Raw genomic sequence first — 22,589 nt, forward strand, 5'->3', positions numbered from 1 at the left:
TTTCGATGTTTTCGAGAATTAATTCGTTTGTTTTACGGTCATTGCTATTTGCCGGCTTATTTAACTGGTTTTCTTTTTAAATAAAACATTATGTTAAATTAATGTAATATAATTATTTTGAATATCGACAAGTTAGCACTGCGGTTTCTTCTGACATCGGATATAGTTACCCTGATCAGTGTTTGTGTGGTTTACTTGAATTATAAATCACTAGGTGATATTTTTTGCCAGAATTGGCGTCAATTTGAAAATTCCTAAATTGACCCAAGCTAGGAATCGAACCCAGGTTTTTCTAGTTACAATAACACATATACAACTGCGCCAAAACTTATGACCTAATTACATAACGTTTAACGGCATATTTAGCACATATCAATTTACGACTAAAGTGGAATGGACACGCCTTGGAAACTGGAAAAGAAGGAGAGCATATTAAATCCTCATCATGATCATATTTTTTTATCAATATTAGTATTTAGTTCTAAAATATTGGGTGATGTTATTATAATATATTTAAAATAGTTGGGCTTACTAACTAACTTACACCAACTAAATACGGTGAATATAGTCTTAATATGATCTTTTAAATATGTATATTCGATAATAATATAATTAATATACTTTTAAATAAATATTTACTATAAATTTTCCAGATAATTCTATACCAAGAACAAGTTTGAGGGAAAATAAGTACTTTTTAGAAAAGCAGAATTTTCACAGAAATAGCAAAATGTCTGTCAATACAAGCTTAGTTTTCCCGGAAAACTGAATACTTTTACAAGCAAGAAATATTGATAGGTATATTCCTCCCGTTCGTTTTTCTAAGGAACTTTACCACCTAGTTGTAACTTTCCGTGACTTGCAAGCTTGTTCGAGCTTCTAAAGCTCCGATAAGGCATCTTAATACCGACCGCGCTAGCTCTACCTGATGCATTGACGTTTTATAAGTTCTTTCACCCTCGAGTTATGGTGGTTTACTTGTCTTCGTATAGTAACCTATACTAGATATAATATGATTTAACCTGAATTACTTTCAACACAGCCATAAGTACTTAAGTAGTCTAACTAAAAAAGTCTGGAAAGTAAAAATTCAGATAAATTAGAAGTTTATTTTACAATGAAATTTTTGTGGAAAATTTTGCTTTTGTAAGATTAATTAATTTTGTAAAATTTACACTTACAAGTTACTTAACTTTTGTGAAGATAAAAGCCGATCCAAGCATCTTTTTTACCGATAAATTCATAAGTAACATTAACTAATTGGGGTTTCACCCATCGTTTGCATTGGTAGAACCAAGATAGCCTAACAGATCCTCTTATTTCTCGTGAACTTGCTTGTCCGGGAAAGTACTACCTTTATGCTTCTTTCTGCCGCCGATAGGCAACAAGATTCTGATGTGAAAAACATTGTTGCCGATGAGGCTCTTATAACTTAACACCTTAGGTGTTACTTAGTTTAGGATATAGATTTCCACTTATCATCAGGTGGTCTACTTGTTCTAGCAGATGTTTCTGTAAAACAAACAGAGTAAGGTGTAGAGCCAGTGGTTGGGTAGCGGAGTAGTCATGTCGGGAGTGCATCGCGCGGAGTGCAGTATCATTGCACAGATATTATTAACATCAGCGTTTTCCTTACCGCGACCCGGTGGAGAATAATGTGGACCTTCCCTAACTAATATATGGATTTAAACTCTTAAAGTTACGCAAAAGGGGGTGTATATGTAAATTATCTATGAAACGCAAGACGCGATATCGCTTTAAAAAGTCAAAAAAATAGCATCTTGCTTTCATTTACGAGTGTAATGCACAAAGATTAACCCAAAAAAAGAAAGAAAGAAAAAACGTTTATTAAAAATTGGTGCCACAAACCACAATGCCTGAGCACTGTTGTAGCGTCCGATGCCTCAACCACCTGAAAAAGGCAAGAAAAACTTTTCTCAAAATGTTTTGTTGAATCTTAAACGTATAGAATAAAAATAGGTCTAGATATTAATTCAAATAAATTTTAAATACCTAGCTATTTTGTCAGTCTTGTTACTTTACCTGAAATTCTTCTCTTTCTTCTGAATCTTTTTTTTTCAAATTAATTAATATTGTTCTTCTATTCATTATTAAAAGTAATTTCTGGAATGACATAATATTTACTGTAAATGTAACTAATATTTTGCATGCCAATCGGGCGTGATACAGAACAGATTATATTTATTTGTTAAGACCTTGTAAACTGTATCAGCAAATAAAGGATTGTATTTGTATTGTATTTGTATTTGTATTTGAAAAAAGCTGACCCTAATAACCCAATATTTCTACGCAAGTAATTTGTATTACCTTAAATTCCTGATTGGCTATTAACTTAAAACACCCTTACACAACGTAACACACACACATCAAAGCGAAATATAATATGTGTGAAACATTTTTGTGTCCAAACAAGTAATAATTAAAATGTCTGTTTTTTACCCGTATTATTTACCTTTTGTAAATAAATTGTTTTTATAAGTAAATTTTTTGTCGTATGCTAATGTAAACGAGAAAGTATGTAATAGGTATGGACCCGAAGTTTGTCACTTGGGAAATATTCAAAACACACCCAATTTAGATCGGTATTACCGTTTCCTGAATGCTCTCGACTGGAAATCGAATCTGAGAACTTTTAATGAGAATCGACATAAATAGGCTTTAGCAATAAGGTGAGATTAAACTATAAGTATTATACGACTAATCGACTAAACAGAGAGATGATAGAGACGAGATGATCTTAAATATAATACCATAGCCTATAGAATATCATTTCGCAATAAACTCTCTAGGAATAGGTACGGCTTACAACACTTAAACTTGAATCATAGATGCTCTTATGTGTCTGTATTTTCATGAGCAACCATAGGCAAGGTCAGAAACAAAGAGGTGCTCGTGGTGGCAGAGATAAGTACTCGTATGCTGGCGGCTCGAGATCGGAACAGGAATATTGTTCATACTAAAAAAGATTATGTAGCCAATATTCTTAAAACAGAAAACTAAAATACGAATCGAAACAAGAACATACCTTTTACGAAGTTAGTTAAAAAAGGCTTGAAGCACCTCCACAGTTTTCAATCGACCTGACGTCAAGCCATCGTAGTCGCATTGACCTAGATAGCGGGGCGCGGGTTCGACACCCGACTGAGGTCGTCTTCGCCAATCTAGTTTATCAGTCGACGATAGTTTCCATAGTTCTGTTTTACTTGACTGTTATGATGGTTTAGTATTTGTCAGTTAAATAAATAACTTTATATTATCTACATTGTTTCATTAAAGTTGCATTAAATGATTGGATTTTCTATTTTCCTTCGCAATTACACAATCATCATAATTATTCTAAAACGTACGCTTAGGATGTTCTGTTTCTGGGTGTCGTTCTCGAATTCGTTAGTTTTTCGTGGAGAATAGCAAAATAAATCAAATATTCTCTATTAGTAATGAACTGTTTTAAAGTAATGCCTGCTTCTTGAATTTTAACTTGTTAGATCGGTAACAATATAATCTGGGCCCGTAGCCATGTGGCACGCCGATTCTCTTTCTACAAACGCTAACGCTTCGAAAACTAACAGAATGTATGGTAATGACAGATCCGATCGACAACTTGATCACGTGACATGTCGATAGCAAATGTCATACCCATACATTTTGTAATTTTCGAAGCGTCTGTAGAAAGAGAATCGTCCACATGGCTACAGACCCTGATGTGATACAGTCATCATTATAGTGCACAAGTGTGCGTAAAAACAGGTGCAGTCGCTATTTATTTAGTCCGATGAGCCAGTAGACTAACAAGTCTGAAGAGTGCACGCTAGTGGTTTTACCACATGTCCACTCAACTATTAATATTGACAATTGCCTGAAAGAAAAAAATCTAACTTTATATTTTTATTTCTGTAGATCTCGGAATTCGTCGCTGGACACATAAACCATTAAATATTTAAAATTAAATAATTAGTTAATACCAAAGTCAAAGTGTGAATTTAAATTTAATATTCCGAGAGAACAACTTAATTTTATTTTAAAGTCAGTAATTCTTTTTTCATTAATTTTAATTATTAAATTGCAGCTATACTAGCTATATGTATATAGCTTAGAACTTAGCCAGGGCTTCCAGTATCACTTAAAACTAAGTACTCAGTTCTTTAAAGATATTCACTTGCAAGCTATTTTATTTAACGTATATACAGGATGCTCGGGAGTCCACTTATAGGAACCGCATTGCTTAACTAATATTTTTTTAACTAAAAAATGTAATTTAAATAATTCCTACTATCCATGTAACAAACGCCTTTATCTATCCTTGCATTTTAATATACGTAAAACTTGGCTACGTCATAATTATAAGGATGCGTGTAAGGGACATATTTTAAGATCTATTTACAAAAGTAATATTATTTTCCCCGAAAATATTAATTTTAGAACACATGTTCCTTGAAAGTTTAAAAAATAATTTTCGGTAAAGAATATTACCCCAGAGTTATGGGAAATACTCCACAACACCCTGTATAATCCAATTTGAACATGATCTTCAACGTAGGTAAAACTGCGACGCACTACTAGCATGTCAATACGAATGGATATAGTGAGCGCAGTTTGTATGTAATTCCGCTCACAGCTCCACACGTTTCCAACCGTGTGACGTCAAGCCATCGCAGTCGCATTGACCCACATAGCGGGCCGCGGGTTCGACACCCGACTGAGGTCGTCTTCGCCAATCTGGTTTATCTGTTGACGATAGTTTTAGCGCCGCAAGGCCGCGGAGTTACTTCACAATATCGTTGATACTGATGTTTCGCTAATCGGACTGATTCTGATAATACTTGCGCTTCGAGTGGAGTGCTTTGTCTTAGTCGATGGTGCTTGATCGCTTGCCCCTGTTTTGCTAATTATATTATCGATTAGACAATTGCAAAAATATTTTTATACTGTGGCAAGTATCTTATAATTATGATAGTAAAGGATATTACAAAAGGAAATACTCTTAGTTATTGATTAGTTTGGTCATAGTTGTAAGTTTGAATCAGACATTCAAAACACAAATTCATTCTCAGCAACAAAATTAGTCCAATGCTTATTAATGGTATCAATAGAAGTTGGTGTATCATGGCCTTGAGTTCCACCCTGGATCGGGCTACAGATAGTTTAATTTTTCTTTTCTTAACAAATTTTCAATAGTAAGATAATCAGGAATTGGGAAGTCGGATGGGGTTTCACAGCATGCTAAGATGTCGGTCTCAGTTTATAACCATTTAGTTATGTTAGAAAGTTAAACATTGTATTACCCTCAGCCAATCACCCATATTGAGTCAACGTATTGCCTCCAATTCGATCTAACTTGACGCCTCAATAGCTACGGTTAAAGGACCCCGGTCTCGATTAAATAAACTAATTAAACTTAAGAGAAGATGACACAGTCAGGCTACTGTCGTTTGCAGTCCTAGCACATGATGTTGCTAATTTTATTTATATAAATATTATAAATCCGGCGCAAGTCGCGTGTGAGCAGTTTGACATTAAGTGACAGTAAATTCTAGAATGCACCGCAGCGTGATCGTCCTCCAACTGCGCAGTTTCGCAACGTTTGCGCAAACGCTCGCTGTGCGCGCGGAGCCGGATGCGACGCTATAGCTATATATTTCAATAGTACCTACTCTGAGAAAGTACTACCGCCGTACCATGAGTATATGTCATAAACAGTTACATCCTTACGTGGTTAACATCCAGGCGATACGCATCAAACCATTTGCTTCTATGTTTCTAACTCGATCACAAAACTATGGAACTGCCATCATATGCCAAGTATAATCAGTCAATTTCTAGAGAAAGGAGCCCCAAATAGACCTCATCATTGCTATCCATTAAGCATAAAGCTATCAACTATAAAAATGCTTATTCGTGTTACAAAACATCACGTTGTCCATCCATCTGTAAACTATGTTAGATAATATTGGCTTTAAAGACATATCAGCATATATACGCCGTTAATCAAATTAATCACAATGAAGCATCGGGGTCTCAAGTTAATCAAGTAGAGCATATTTTATATAGAAGCAGCAGATGCAAGAAGTTAATATAAGCTCAGCCCTTGATTGCGTAGTACCTTTAATTGCACTTATAAATTTCCTCTTCAAATCACTATTTAGATAAAATGCAGATATAATACACGCTACGTACACGAAGAAAAAAAGGATTACATAATTGATGAAAAGGCTTCGACGCTCAACCACATTTGTCTGTAATTTTGCTTAATAATTTAAATAGCCACATTACATAAAAAGCAACGTACGAGGCACGAGTATAATCCTACTAGACATAGACACACCAAAGACATAAAGCTTAGGTACCAACCCATATATGCTATTACATGTGTTGGTAATCACCGACAGCAATTCTCGTTAAGACGCTACAGAAAAAAGCATAGCGAAACTATTAAAAAAGGATTACATAAACGATAAAAAGCTTAAGTTCACATCATGCGCCTGTAATTTTCCCGTCGGGAGCATAATCTCAATGTCGGGATAATATTACCCAATGCCAGTAAACTCAATGCACCAGAAGGGCAAGGGTACGACGCACCAGACGTCTAGAGGGCGACCGGCGTCCGCCCGCCCATAGGCTTTCACCGACGCACTTTACTTTTATGGGGTAAACGTCCCCGGGGGAGAGACACCTTCAGGCTATTTGAACCAAAAAAACATCCGATTTTATCTAAATAAACACCCAATATTATTTGAAGCCTTGTAAAGGTTATATGATACCTATTGTTGTTGAAAATCTTTTTCTTTTGTACTGTATCTATTGAAGATCAGTTATGATCTAACAGCGCACTGGTGTATTGTTGCCTTAGTTATAGATTCGGTTCTTGTGCCTCATCTTCATAACTAGGCAAAATTATGGAACTGATCTTCTAGTGTATATTCCTGCGACGGACCACATCTTGAAATGAAGTGTAATCTGACAATTGCTAGAAAAAGGAGCCCCAAGTAGACCTCATCATTACTATACATAGGGCAATATATAATATCCATTAAGCAAACATTTAAAAAGTAATTGATTTCGTTACGTTCGTAATAAGTGTTAAGTCGTTTTTCTATAGCCATAGATTTACCAAATTTATTAGTTTAGTAGATCCAGAGATTACCTCCTAGAATACCAAAAACTTTACCTCTTTATAATATTAGTATGGATTTAATTATTTAGTTAGTTACAACTAGAAATGGACGGTCTCCATGGCGATGTGCTGGAAGATTAGGTGCTGGGTTCGATCCCCGGCTGGGCCGTTTGAGGTTTCTTAAATGGTCCAGGTCTGGCTGGTGGGAGGCTTCTGCCGTGGCTTTTTACCACCCTACCGGCAAAAAACAACCGCCAAGCGATTTAACGTTCCGGCACGATGTCGTGTAGAAACCGAAATGGGTTTAAATAATCATCTTACGCCTAACAAATTGGCTCGCTTCCATCTTAGATTACATCATCACTTAACATCAGGTGAGATTGCAAGGGCTAACTCGTAAAAAAACGAAAAAAAAATGGAAGTGACCTCCAAAAGACGATAATTATGGTAAGCAGTAAACAATCGTCTATAAACAGACAGGGCATGCAAAGAACACGTCCCACAAAGTGCCGCCCTGCGTGTGCCTTACAAACCTGTAATTGCACCGGCACCATGTTCATCAGACCGGAACACAGCAATGCTGTCTACCGGCAGAAATAAGCATTATAGTAATACTTCCGACGAAGAGCTTTCTCACAAAAAGATACTGTTACTATTTTATGTCCTTTTAATTGGAAAACATTAGAAACACGAAGGTGCAATAGACGAAATTAAGTAAAACATAATCCACCTGTTACAAAGCGATTATATAGCTACCCGCGTTGGGTGAATGTTGGGTTGAAGTGTTGGTCAATGACACGTCGTCTGGAGGTCGGGTGCGGGGGTGAGAGGGTGCGCCGGGTGGGTGGCCCGCCGCCCTTGCAGGAAGGTCCTCGGTGCAGTGAAGGCCCGGCCTGATCGCACGGTATTATGTATTTCGGCTGTCTGGCCTTATCTTAGGTGAGGTATTCGTGAAATAATGTAAAATTATGCATGAAAATATATTTGGTTGTTTAAATATTAAGTAAAATATTTATCAGCGTATCTTCGATTAAGATAATGAGTAAGTCAGTCTCCAGTTACGATTACGTATAAATATTACTGTTGCGCTCATAAAAAACAAAAATAATAGTACAAAGTACTAGTAAATAATGATGACATAGGTTTTATTAAGTATACAAATATCTGCCGAAAAAACATTTATTCCAATGGGGGTTAACGTTCCAAAAATGCTTCTCGACAACAGTTTTACCAACAATAGTTCTAGGGATATCAAATTAAATTCCTAAGACTTCTACATTTTCATCCTAGATTTGAGTATTTCCAACATAGAGCTTCATCTCAGAGAAATAACAAAAGTGAAATCGAAAAAATCAACGAGAAAACATTTAAAAAGTAATTGGTTTCGTTACGTTCGTAATAAATGTTTGTATTTCTTTATTTCTTCTATGGTATTATATTTACCAAATTGATTTCAGACTATCACTCGGGTATGGGATATACCATGTAATAAATATTTAAAAAAAATAAAACGAATATAATGTCGTCAAAATATCTATCTAACATTTTTGGAAATCAGGCTGACGATCAGAAAAAGTGTTCCTACGAGTACTCATATATGTTAATCTAGGATATTACAGAAGTAACTGTTTAGTTTTGCGTGTTTAAGTAACAAATACAAACACACATATATTTATTTAATGTATAAATATATAAAGCGAAAGGTCACATTACTTACTAAATAACTCTCTTATAAATGTAATAAATACTTGTTAGCTGGAATCAGTCGCAGGCTCGCAGGTCGTAGGCCGCCCTTCAATGCGCCCTTGTTTTCCTGAACGTTCACCTGCCTTCTCGAACTCACGCCTACTTGAGCCTATATTTAGTTTAGCTACAGCCTATCAATATGCCACAGATAAAAAAATCTGCTGTAAAAAAGAACATTATCCATCTTGAAGTATGACTATCGGAAGGATATATCGACAAACATAAAAAATTAATGGGAAATGGCTGTATCAGGAAGGTAGAGTATCGTATGTGGTGGCGCGCTCTTGGAAAGCTGTTGCTCTAACAGTGGAGTGATACAGGCGTTCTGGTTATGAAATATGACCAATATTCCCTTTCGTATTAAAATAGCCGTAAAGCATGTGTTAGGTTGTGTTGCGTGTTGTGTTCGATCTCGCGAATTTGAATCGTCATGGAGATAATACGGCATCAAATCATAAAGAGTTTGGCCTCTCAATGACAATGCTCATTCAACGATCATGCTTATTTCTGCTTAGTAGTATTGCTATGAATCAAATTTAAAATCACGAAATAACAAAAACATAAATTTTATGAGTCTTATATAATACTTCAGTCTTTATACGTCTGGTGACCCATACTATGGTCCTATTTAACCCAAAGCATAATATTTTGTAGAGCGTCTTTGGCACTTTGCCTTAGAATATTTGGATAGCCCATATTTTTTGTAAATATTATTTCTATTATGGGGTACGGAAAAAATGAGAAAGCAGATTCGCGATGTTCGTCAAATGTCAAAATATATGTATAAACAATTTTTATATTTACGCTTTGTGGACTGATTATTAAATATATCATCTTAGCCGATTGATGTCCAGTGCTGAACATAAGCCTTACGAGGACTTCCGAAAACAAAGGTCTTGAGCTACCAGTGACCTACGGCTTTCTGCAAGACATTATATTTTGACATCCGTCCTAGTGGACCAACACTATGCTACCTGTTGTGGAGTAACCAATTTAACTCCTTAAGACCCCTTGTACGCAAATTAATGGACATAAATATACTCGTAAAATATAGTTTATGTGCATCATTCTCGCATATTGTATACTCTAAATTAATTATTTTTTCTTTGTTTAATATACATCCGTAAACATCTTTACATTTTCTACATTACACCTCACTAATGTAGCCAAATAGCCAAATTACACGCAAATGTTTCAGTACCAACCCCAGTAGGTAGGTCTGAGATCGACGCACTTTCGACTTTCGGTTGGGTCGTAGCACTGTAGCGCCCTCTACGCCGTAGCACTTACGACATTCATTACTCGAGCCATGTAACACCGCTGTTTATGTAGTCTGTGTTGTGTAGCAGATTAGGCATTGGATTATATTCGATATGACGTGATGGAAAACATCATAGGCGTTATGTGTTAATTATACATAACCCTAAGTACTAATACATATATATTTCAGGACCGTTAAGATAATAATCAGTTTGTTCATTAAACGCCTTGAAGCCTGGGCCTTGAAACTGTCTACTTTTAAATAATTAACGCGACTTAATCTGCTTGAAATTAGTTTTTTTTATTCGACATGTTTTATTTCGACAACTTTTCCGGCGATTTCATCTGATGTGAAGCGGGATATCTCTCAATGAAAGCCTACATATATGTTGCAATATAAGCGTGAAATCCGCATGAAAAACAGTATGTTAACAAAAGAGAGTGTACGGACAGAAAAGAATATGTCCTGTAAAAAATCATATCGCATCTAAACTTCAAGTCAAGGACTTAATATTATGAAATATATAGAATTAGTAACTAGTTATAACGAATGATAACTCACGAATGTGAAATAATCTATTAAGTAAATTAATGATATTTCATCGAACTTTTTAAAATTGAATGTTTCTCTTTTCTCTCAATTACCTAAAACTGCAAGCAATCATCAAAAAAAGATTGAACTTAGAATATTTTAAGATTATTCCCACGCTTCAGTACATCTCGTGTGTTCTGTGATGATACGAGTCTAGCTTCAATTTAATTCAAGCTTAAACAAACAATTTAAGCACTGTTTATTTGAATTTCACAAGCATTAGCGTGGGAAGCTTCTAGAAAAAAACCTAGTCGACAAATGCGTTGAAAAAGGTAGGAAAGTTTCAGTCTAGCACTGCAGGGTCGCTGGCCTGCCGCCCGGACGCAGACGAGGTGAACGGGACGTTTGACTTCCACCATGCTATGGGACAGAGTGGGATGATGCGACGGGTAGGCTGAGGTCAAGGTTCTACAAATGGCTTTGATGTCACGTAACTTGTATCAGTCTTATCGGGATTTGCTGCTTTACAATTATCAAAATCTTTTTGTACAATAAACTTGCGATTAGCTATGTTTTTAGGATGCCTGTATATTTTTTTCTAAAATACTTGTTTTTGTTTTGTAACATAACTTTATTAAGGCTTGTTATACTTCTAATATATATAGTATATAAAGTATATAATAATTTATACACTATATATATATTTTCGCGTTGTCAAGTCAAGAATGCTAATTATATTTCTAATACAGTAACTTAAGGAATCGTAAACTTATAAATAAAACTATATAACTCCGTCAGGTCAAGAAAGTTTATCAATTGTCTCTTAGTACCTAATTTTTAATTAAAATTAAAATATAATATCATACTTATGCTAGGGCGACTGTCTCGATTATAATAATCGAAACTAGGACCCTTCCAATTACAGACCAAGGCATTATCAACTAAACCTGAGGACGTCAAAACTTGTGAATATAACACTAGGTTTTTGAGCACAACGTCTGAATATTTAACATCGCCCTGTTTGTTTAGGTCCCGTTCTGTTATGTTATGTATTATATTCGGGACGATGGTTTAGGGCGAAAGCATACATTTGTGTAACGGCTGCTGTTCCGGAGTTATATAACAAATATTTTGTTATTCTTTGTTACGAAAAACTCATTCAATAATTTTATATCCATCTTTTGTTGAATACTAATGGACGATGATGGTGATCCTATTTGAATTAACTACCTAAATACTAAGTACCTATATTTTATATTTAACAAAAAGAAATATACTATGTACATAATATATATACAAATATACTACCTAAGTAATACTTAAATACAGAGTTGCACAAAACTAAGCTGTTGTGCTCGCATTGTTCCAAACTTTGCTTCATCTAATAAACGCTAAATTCATTAAAATTATTTTTTGAGTAGTTTCGGAGATTTCTTCGAACAGATTAGGCACATGCAGGAAAACATTTCAGAAATTTAACTGTTGTTTTTTTATATTATAGTTTAGATAATGTTTGATTTGGTTGAAAAAATTGATTATTGTATACAGGGTGCTCAGGAGTATTTCCCATAACTTTAGGGTTATATTATATATTCTTTGAAGAAAATTAATTAAGAAAAATAAATTAATGAAGAAGAAACATGTGTTCTAAAACGAATATTTTCGGAGTAAAAATGTTTCTTTTGTAAATAGATCATAAATTGTGTCCCTTATACTTATTATTGTACTTAGCCAAGTTTTATAACCTTGTATTTTAAAATACAAGGTTAGATAAAGGCGTGTGTTACATGTGTAGTCGGAATTATTTGAATTACCCTGTATGAAAATATAATGTTTTTATTTTTTAGTTAAAAAAAATTAGTTAGGTATGCAGTTCGGTCCTATAAGTGGATTCGTCTACCTTGAAGTTACAGGATATACTCCCGAGCACCCTGTATATTATATTTAAAATTTTAATATAGTTTTATGATTCGTAAGTAAAGTAATAACTAAAATAAACCTTGAATAAGCCTATAAGCAATGTCAAAGGTATCAAAACTCCGCTCTACCGAGCTGTCAGACATCAGTGTCAGCACTCGTTTGACAGTTGACGCCCACAAAGCCTAGACTTACCTCTGGGGCCTGAACCGCCTGGAGTCTGAGTCACTCACAGTGATGAGGGATTATTTGAACGCTTTGTGATAACTATTTAAGTAGTATCTGCTTTATACCGCAACTTTTATTCTCGTGATATTTTGGTTGTGCTGTGAAACAGTTTAGAATTTAAATTAACTTGCTTGTTGTCATGAACAAGCTCTTGATTAGAGGCTCCATATGGATTCGAAACTTGTCGGGCTTAGTCCGATACTAATCACAGGAGATTTAGCCATGTTAATAAATTTTGTTATTAGTCTAGCTAAAACACAAAAAATGCGTGACTTACTTGTTTACTTGGGCTAAAGAAGATCAAAAATGTTATAAATCTACGTTACTATTTCAGTTTACGGGAATTTCATAAGATTTACCATTAAGCAGTTGCATAAGATAACTTTATCTGCAAAAACTATATTGTAAAAAAGCTCCAGTCGTCCAGATACTATGTTCCTAAAATTATGAACGAGCTACAAACTTCTTTGGGCCTGTTTTTCAGCCTTATTGATTAGCTTTCCATTTTATTTTAATTCTAAAAAAAAATCGTTATATTTTTTATTGGATGATCAAACAAAAACAGGAGGCCTAACATCATTATCATTTTATAAACACATAACACCTCTTTAGTAGCAGAACGTGAAAATTCCCAAACGCCATGATTCAATAACCCACACCACCGCACCCCGTAAAACACAGAGAATTATTCACGGACACACGCACACTGGCACAAACTTCGCCAAAGAACTCACACAAACTCACTCACGCACACACGCGGAAGCGTCTAGACAACTTGTTAAAATGCGCTGTTCCGGGACTCGACATTCGTGAGTAGGATAGGTCACGGACCACGGTACTCCCGTCTCCCTCTTACCCATAATCGCATCCCTCTCTTCCCTCAAACGGTCCCTCTATATTCAAAAAGCATCTCTATTTCCTAGTAATAACCAACAGTTTACTTCGACTCAGTTGTCAGGTATAAATTTCGCTTTCAAAGCTCAAATGTTGCCATATCTAAAGAGACTAATTCAGGAAATTGTTTTTAGAATTTCAACTTTAATCCATACATGTAGGGTTCATTCTTTAGTAATTTACAATGCTAGGTCTTTCAGGTCTTCTAACATCGCTAGGTTTGTCCTTGGACGGTCAGGACGAATTAGTCGGGAATAATAATTTATGTAAATGTGCGTGCGTGTGCACGTATTGTACGTACATAGGCTGTGAGTGTGTGTTGCGGACCTAGGATCAAACATTACACAGAATGTGGGGCCTGGATGTCATGTTGCCTCATTTATTCAGAACCTTTGGGCTTTGTGGATGACGCCCGAGGGTTCGGGGCTTCAGTTGTTTGCGGGTCTATTTTTTTATTCTATAGCTCTTAGAACCCTTCGCTAGAAACATAAACAATTTTGTCGACTTACACCTAAGATTGAAAGCTTTTAGGATAAAATATAAAGCCAAATATACAAAGTAAGGGTTAACGAATTGTAAAATAGATCTTATAAATCTTAAATGAATAAATATTGTAGGAACTTTTTGTTGATTCAAAAGTCAATAAATTGGGTATGTTCTTCTATATCTATAAAAAATACTTATAGTCCTATTTATCTCTGCGTTTCTTTTTGTAACAGAATTGTAGGGGTGAATATCACCACCTAGTCAGAAATTATTACGATTACATATATCTAATTCCGAAAATATGTATCAATGTCTCTCCGAACTGCATCATCCGTATCGAATCCGACCTACCAAGTTATGAAAGCAAAGCCAACGCTACTAAGCCGAAGGGATCGTCTAAAAAAGAGAAAGAAAGAAAGAAAGAGTCTATTAATTATTTAAGGGACTAGTTTAAAATGTTAGTAAAAACTGTGACGTTAGGCAAAAATGTCTATAATAATTTTGCTTGGCCCTTTTACCTATCTCACAACATTTATGCATGGGCAGCCTTATAATATTAGGCAAATCCTTTGCGTCCTAGATATTGACTTGACTAGGTACTTACTTACTAGAATTGGTAGATGGTAGTGTAAACACTGCTGTTGAGTAATACATTATATGCTTCAAATAATTGGTTTTCTTTTTATAAATGAATGTTACGGACGAGCTGAGGTGCTCTTTTATTTATTTTCCCGACCAATTTCAGTCCAGATGAAAAGAATTTCATGGAAAGAATAACCCGAGTTGGGGATTGTTAATTAAGTTTTGATTGTTTAAATAAAAAAGGGTTTTGAAGGAAAGTTGGTTATCGGAAATTTCGACCGCTTCGCCTAAAATTGCCTGTGAAATAATATGTTTTTAAATTTTGTATACTAACGATGAAGTATTATATAAATTATACATTTCTTTTTTTTTCAATTTCCGAAATACAGAATAAATTGCTTGTTAAACAACTATAAGCCAAATGGTTGGATAGTAATAATTAACCGGATCAGGACATGCGAATTAATAATTAGGCCTTTATTATTAATCAAAGATAATAATCATCTGGATGATGATTATCATCTTCATCAATCATCATTTTAATAGTTTTTTATAGGAGAGGGAAAAAGCTTAGACGCACCACGCTGCTCCAATACGGGATGGCGGGTTGTTTACTGAGATTTATATAACCAAAAGTTATATTATATTATATTTTTACTACGTATTACAACAAATAGATTCTATTTGTTGTAATATTCTAGTAAATGTTCATAGGCGGTGGTAATCACTTGACATCGGCGATCGACGGTTGATCGCTTGCTCACACTTATTTAAGCTCGTTCCTACTCAGGCATTTAACTTGAGGAAATGTGACAAAAGTGTGAGTATCAAACGTCGCATTGCAGGGTTCTAAAGGACGTATTTTCAAACGTTAGTTTTCTATTAATCAAAAAGGTTTTGGAGGCTACACGCGGGCTTAGGTCTAAGAATTTCTCCGGCATGACGCGCGATATTCCTTACAAAGTTACAATGTCTTGCCTCGCCGGCAGCCTCGTGATAAATTACAAAAGCTTTTGAAAAAAAGCTACATTTTGACGTGTCTAACAAGGTCGCCTCGGCCTCGGTAACGAATAAATTGTTTCTTTCACAACCAGCGAGAATAGAAAGAATAGCGAGGAGTTACATTAAAGCCAGACGATTAGACTAACGGGTTCTTCTTCTTCTTCTTTCCTGGGCCTTTTCCGCACTTGGCTACTAAGAGTTGGCCGTACGTCGGTCCATTTGGTGCTGGTCCCCACTGGAGTTACTCCAGCCAACGCTAATCGCTAGAATTTGAGGCCCATTTTTGGTGGGTGGGTAACAGGCAAAAGGTAACAAACTACCCAAATAAGAATTGTATATTGGTAAAAGCATTATTAAACAAAACAAACGTCACATACTATATAGTAAAACACGGATATAATTAACACGACGTCGGCGGTGATAGCTCACGCATGATATACAAAATATTAGATGCAAAAGTGACTATATACTTATACGCACAAATTACAATCAATGTTAAAAATATTAATCTTAACATCTATGAAACAGTTATTTTCAGGAAAATTCCTATGGACCAAATAACTTTTCTAAAAGTAATATCTAAGAATATTCAACATCGAACAAACACTTGATCTATCGATTATGTATTAATGTATCAAAGTTGAGATAACTTTTCCTATCATCGGGAATTTTCCACGACCGGGAAAATTCTATTCATATTGTATATATTTTTTAATATTGTTCGAATGCAATTCAATTTGATACAATAAATAACACATAATGTGGTGTAATACGTTGTGGGAAGGCCAAAATTCGTTTCCAGCTTAGGTCGAATTAACAATTGCCGGCCATAGCTAGTTAACATATTGCCTTTTTGCGTTTCAGTACCCTCCTGCGTAAAGAAGAAGTACTCCTCTACAATATCAGAGCCTACTTAGGAATGTGTTTTTATTTAACAACTTAACAACACTATCAAGCCATAATCACTGTCATTATCAGCCGATGGATATCCACTGCTGAACATAGTCCTTTTTCAAAGACTCCCAAAGAACATGGCTATGAGTCGCCCGCATCCCGAACAAGCATCGCTAATAGAAAATATGAAATATACCATAAAAATAGAAACCCCTTTCATTATTATTAATCTATTCTAAAAGTTAAAAAAAAGTTCAGCTCTTTTCAATAACGTTGTAGCAACATAGATGGAAATGGAAACAATATCTCGCTAAACATTTTTCTCGATAAAACACAAAACTAAAACAGTTCAATACATTTGGTTGGCAAAATTTCGATGATAACTGTCATAAATTGGTCGTAAATGGTTTAAATAATTTACTTTAATTAATTTATTTTATACTTTAACTAAATTATCCTGAATGCCGGAAATACGTTCGCCTGAAATTCTGTTTTTCATTAATCCCGTGGATGGATGGAGGGATTTTTCCGGGAAAAGGATGTTCTGCTTCACGATCCAATTTATCTACGAGTATTTTTTACCAAGTGGTTCAATTTTGTTATATGATATATTTTAAACTTGACACTTGAAAACGACTCCTACTGCAGAATATGCTAGCGGATGCCCGTGACTCAGCCCACGTTGAAAGATTTTTATACAAACTTTCATCCATTTGTTGAAATTTTCAAAAATCCTTTCATAGTGCTAATCTCCTACTGTTATGCCCCGTAATTCTAATGTCGTAGTATGTTTGTTGTTAGTCAGTCAGTCAGATATATTCCAATATCATGTATGCTATTATGTTAGGTATATAGAATTTATTGTTTTGTCGTTTAAATATATTAGATGACATAAGCAATGTTTTCAGGAATCCTATTATTATTTATTGGAGAGCCGCCCAGTAATGTATCACTGGTATAATCACGAATTTGTACCCCGAGCCGAGACATCCACGTAACAAATGTTCTAACCCTGTACACGAAAGGCTTCCGAAACCCCCCCCCCCCCTGCCCCCCGTCTGAAGGTCGAGCGGGGGGCCGTTCACCCCCGTCTGCGCCCACCGGCCCAACCTCCGAAAATCCTCTGTTTCTACCCTCACACCGACATAACCCCGTATACATGTACATGTTACATATCGATATATAATAATATGTATGCGTGATTATATTATATATAGCTACTTGTACACCTACCTAAATGTACGCGTCGTAGGATATTCAGAAAAATAGGATCATTGCAAAAATCCTAGGGTAAATATTTGGAATATTTGGAATCCGAGGCAGATTTGCAAAATGTAAAACTAAATCAAACAGAAGGTCTTAGTTTTGTACAAAAAACTGATATCGAATATGTGAAAAAATATTGTAAAATATTAAAACAGTTATCCTACAAAGATTAATATTAATATTTACCTTTCTCAATCAATTTATTTTAAGTAAAGCTGTTACTTTTGTGACGTGGTATGAATACTTACTTGAAATATACATATTATATTTCTTAATATAGGACATAGGTACTTGTATACTCGTATATGTATATACTCGTAGGTATTCGATATTATTTTACACGTGTAAAATATACATTATGTATAGACCCCAGATAGTCTAGGGTGTTGGTTTTTACAAAGGAAACTATTTGCGATGAAAGTGTGTGTATAATAGGGTTGCCAATTATTTATATTTCTTAGGATATTTGAGTGATGAGAAATACATATCAATAACACGTGATAACTGATGTTTACGACCCCTATTTATAGATCTACAGTTTAAGATCTTATGCCTTATAATAATCATCACTCTATTTTTAACCAACTTCAAAAAAGGAGGAGATTCTCAATTCGTCGAAATCATTTTTTTTTATGTACGAATATGTTCACTGATTATTCGAAGACATTTTGTTTTTATTTGAACTGATTTGAAAATTTTCCAATTCAGTTGGTTCCCATAGTATCATCATGTCAGCATCTGATGATGGGATCCTGGAGTAATTGAGGGGAACTTTCGAATATTATAGTACGCTAATATTTTCATTAAGTATTTTAAAGCACTACAATTCACCAAAGGTTTGGTATCGATCTGATGATGGAACCGAAGCACAGGCGAGGGTACTCCTCATCAATTTACTGCAGTTTCTTTTTAACTTAATTAATTTGTATCGATGAGAACTTCACATCTAGATGGGTTGTAATTGTCATTAGGAGTCTGGTGATGGAGACAAGGGTCAATTAAGGGAGCTCCTCAATGGATTACAGTAGTTACAAGTACCTTGTGTTTGAGCTTGATTAATTTTTATTGATGAGAACTTAACATCTAGATGGGTGGTGATTGGCATTAGGGGTCTGACGATGGAGACGAAAGACAGTTTAGTTAAGTTTCTGAAAGAACTGACCGAAAATAGTAAATCTTTATGACTTAAACAGCTTAAATTAATACATCAGTAACTTGGTACCGCCTTCAAACTCTTCATCTACATACGATGTTATTTATCGCTTTTTAGTTTAGTAGAATAATTTTTGTGATTTTTAAGTCCGTTGTATTTTTTATTAATGTCCCATTACGTAGTCTCTCCATTTTATGACAAGTCAGAAATTCAAGCGAAAAATATTGCAAGTGACTACGATTACATATATCGTATTTTCTTCAGAACATATTAATAAAATGAAACATTATCAAAATCATAGGATTTTATTTACCAATCTTAAGCAGATATCAAATAGTTCCACGTCTTGCTACAATTTTTATAAGAACTTTGTAAACTTTATTAAAGGAACGGTTCAAAAATAATACCGAGAAATATCAAAGAGCACTTTCGATATGGAAAAAACAAAGTTATAAAACTTTTCTCAGTTGTCCTGATTTTATTACCATAATTCTGGTTTCCCTACACCAGAAGACCTTGATGTGTGTTCGGGCCTATATATTCAGGTACTAGTCTGAGACCCAGACATAGCCTCAATATGGTCCTGGGTTATCCAGGCGCGAACATCGAGACAATTACATCAACACCGTATTAGGTACTAAAGCTGATATTAATTATTCGTAGAATTTTGTAACAAAGCATGTGAAGGAGTATATGGAACGATGCTCCAGATTTCCATTATGATTTTTTGTTTTATTTTATATTCTGGGCATATTTTAACGACCTTTTCCCAAAATGCTTTATTGAACAGAATGGTATAGAATATGTTTAGCCTCGTATGTAAGGGGCGCTACTTTTTACTATAATTTCTACTTTAGCTTAGAAATTAAATTGAGACGCAGGGTAGTGCGTCAGCCAAATAGAGAGAACGGCTGACAAGCGACAAGGTATCTTTATACGAAACATTTGTCTACCTAATAACTCAAAATCCACTCACTTTACATGAAAACATGAAATTTGGTTGACAAATTAAATCCCGTAAGCTTATCTAGAATACCAAATATTAATTACCAAATAAAAATTTGTAGGGTTAAAGTGTTAACCTGGTAAAGTTTCTAGGTAATTATTTTTGAATAAACTTGCATTTTAAAATAATTTTTACTTTCTCTAAGTCATGATTCAAAAACGGTACGACATTTGTGTTTATTTTTGTATTACAATTATGTAATAGATTTTTACCAACCCAGAAACACCAAAAACAACCACTAAATACATAAGTTTTATTTTAGAAGCAGACTAGCCCCCCATTTCCTAAAAAAAAGACAAAATGTTTCAAAATCGGTACATTTTTGCCCCTTAAAACCTAATACAATTTAATGATCCCTACAATTACCTCTTAAAGGTATCGCTATACGTTTTCAGTGACCCTGTGTAAAGGCTATTTATTCACGTTTTATGGTTGCCAAAGGTAACAGTAGGTACATATAAAGGGTGTTTTTATAAAAAATAGGACGGCAATATTTTCATAAAGGTTCAAACTGAATCATATATTTGTTATCTTCAAAAAACCGCCCTCGAGCTTTGTCCTGTCTGAGTCTGACACAAATTATTGCTTCATATTTGTCAACCAAGCCTGTATGATAAAGGTTTTATTTTGTTATAGGTGTATATAGTTAAAGTAGGGGTTTGGTGTGACACTCTCGATGGTCCGCGCGGGCCGGGGGGCGTGTAGCGATAAATGAAAAACCCACCACTGATGCATCTCACTTCCCCGCACGCACGATCTCTTACCCCTCTGTCCCCCCGTCGCCCGCATATCATAGGAGTGTCATCAACGAACTTGCCAAGCTATAGTCCAGGGAACTCAGACCAATCATTGTATAGGACCTGCCTCGCTAGACGCTACTTTCCTGTCAAAATATATGATCAACGATTAAATCAATATCATCAACCCATATTCAGCTCAGTACTGAGCTCTAGTCTCCTCTCAGAATGAGAGGGGTTAAGCCTTAGTCCACCACGCTAGTCCAATGCTGATTGGCAGACTGCACACACACAGAGAATTAAGATAATTTTCAGGTATGCAGTTTTCCTCACGATGTTTTTCCTTCACCGTTTGAGACACGTGATATTTAATTTCTTAAAATGCATATAACTGAAAGTTAGAGGTGCATGCCCTGGGCCGGATTTTAACCCACACTCTCCGAAATCGGAGGCAGAGGTCATACATATCCACTGTGCTATCACGACTCGACGATCTAATGCGATTATAAAATCTGTCTCTATAGTATCGATGTTTCACAGTTGTAATCGTGTTCGTCGATTAAAGAACTTCGTAAAAATACATTTTTTGTAGTTGAATGGTGTAAAAACGGGCAAAACGTGTAGTTTAGTAAACGAGTATACCGAATCTAAGCTCGTTTTCCTCAGAAAATGACGGAAAATTTTGTTCGTGAATTTGGCTGCGATATTGGTCCTTCTGTAGTTGGTCTGAGTCAGGGAAATACTACTTCCATGCTTATGTCTGTCGCCAAGCAACATTCCTGTGTCTCGGTTGGAAGAAACCTATGGTTATGGTTGCCTACCGGCAACCATAACCATAGGTGATGTCTAGCCTCATGTGCATATGAGTACATTATACCAATGTACTCATATGCACATGAGGCTAGACATCTTTTCCTCAAGTGGACAGGCAAAGAGTGCATTATAGGACGTAATTCTAGTTAGTGTGTTTGTTTATTACATGCAATGGTTTTTCTATTTGAATTTTTTCGTTTATTGTATAAAAGTGCCGTCTATCCATCCATACTTACAAATTTACAGATTTACAATCAACTACTAGGTATATTTTTGATTTCATATATTTTTTACTGTACATGATTTTCATAAACATTTTTTGTTTTCAGGTAAGAACGACACATTAAGATCGAAAAAATGTCCATACCCTATACACAGAAGTAAGTACCAAGTCAATAAAAAAAAATATGAGACTAAGCTACTTAATTACCACCGTGCACATCCTTGTGCAGAATTGTGTACTAATTAACGTAGCAGATTATACAGATTTTACAACATTTTTTGTTCTTTCGATTCAATACATAAATCACTTACTACAAATAATAGCTACTACTTTCCGCGCCATTCACAGACTTTCGTTTATCTCAGGGTCGGGTTGTGTGGGTGCATAGAGATGCAATGTGCAGCTGTGTGCATTGCAAACGCTTACAGCGATACATTGTGTGTCTCTGTGTGCAATGCAACTGGAAATAGATATGGATAGAGTTTGCGCGTGTGTGTTTTACGACTAGCGTACACATCCATGCCTTAGTCCTAGAGATAGAGTTATGATTGTTTAGCAAAAATGTCTCCTTCTGACATCAGTATTTGGATATTTGAAAGAAGAAGACGATGGTGTATGTTAATATGCAGCTAACGAAGTAGTAACAACACTCACAGAACGTAACAAATGATTTATTTCTATAGTTAGAGGCGTGTAATTATAAATTATGGTCGCAGGT

At 35.2% G+C, this 22,589-nt stretch overlaps 1 protein-coding gene across 5 annotated transcripts in view; it reads left to right on the forward strand.

Annotated features, from left to right (window-relative positions):
• The window catches only part of LOC112051403 (ecdysone-induced protein 74EF), a 249,748-nt gene that overhangs the window by 131,910 nt on the left and 95,249 nt on the right, over positions 1-22,589 (forward strand). For 4 of the 5 annotated variants that reach the window (XM_024090026.2, XM_052891429.1, XM_024090027.2 and 1 more), the window contains one exon: positions 21,978-22,028. The exons of the other annotated variant lie outside the window; for it this stretch is intronic. In XM_024090026.2, the coding sequence (XP_023945794.1) occupies positions 21,978-22,028 (51 nt within the window). The remainder of the gene's footprint in view (positions 1-21,977; positions 22,029-22,589) is intronic. 5 annotated transcript variants of the gene reach the window in all.

This window comes from Bicyclus anynana, chromosome 4 (assembly GCF_947172395.1).
Source record: "Bicyclus anynana chromosome 4, ilBicAnyn1.1, whole genome shotgun sequence".
NCBI lineage: Eukaryota > Metazoa > Arthropoda > Insecta > Lepidoptera > Nymphalidae > Bicyclus > Bicyclus anynana.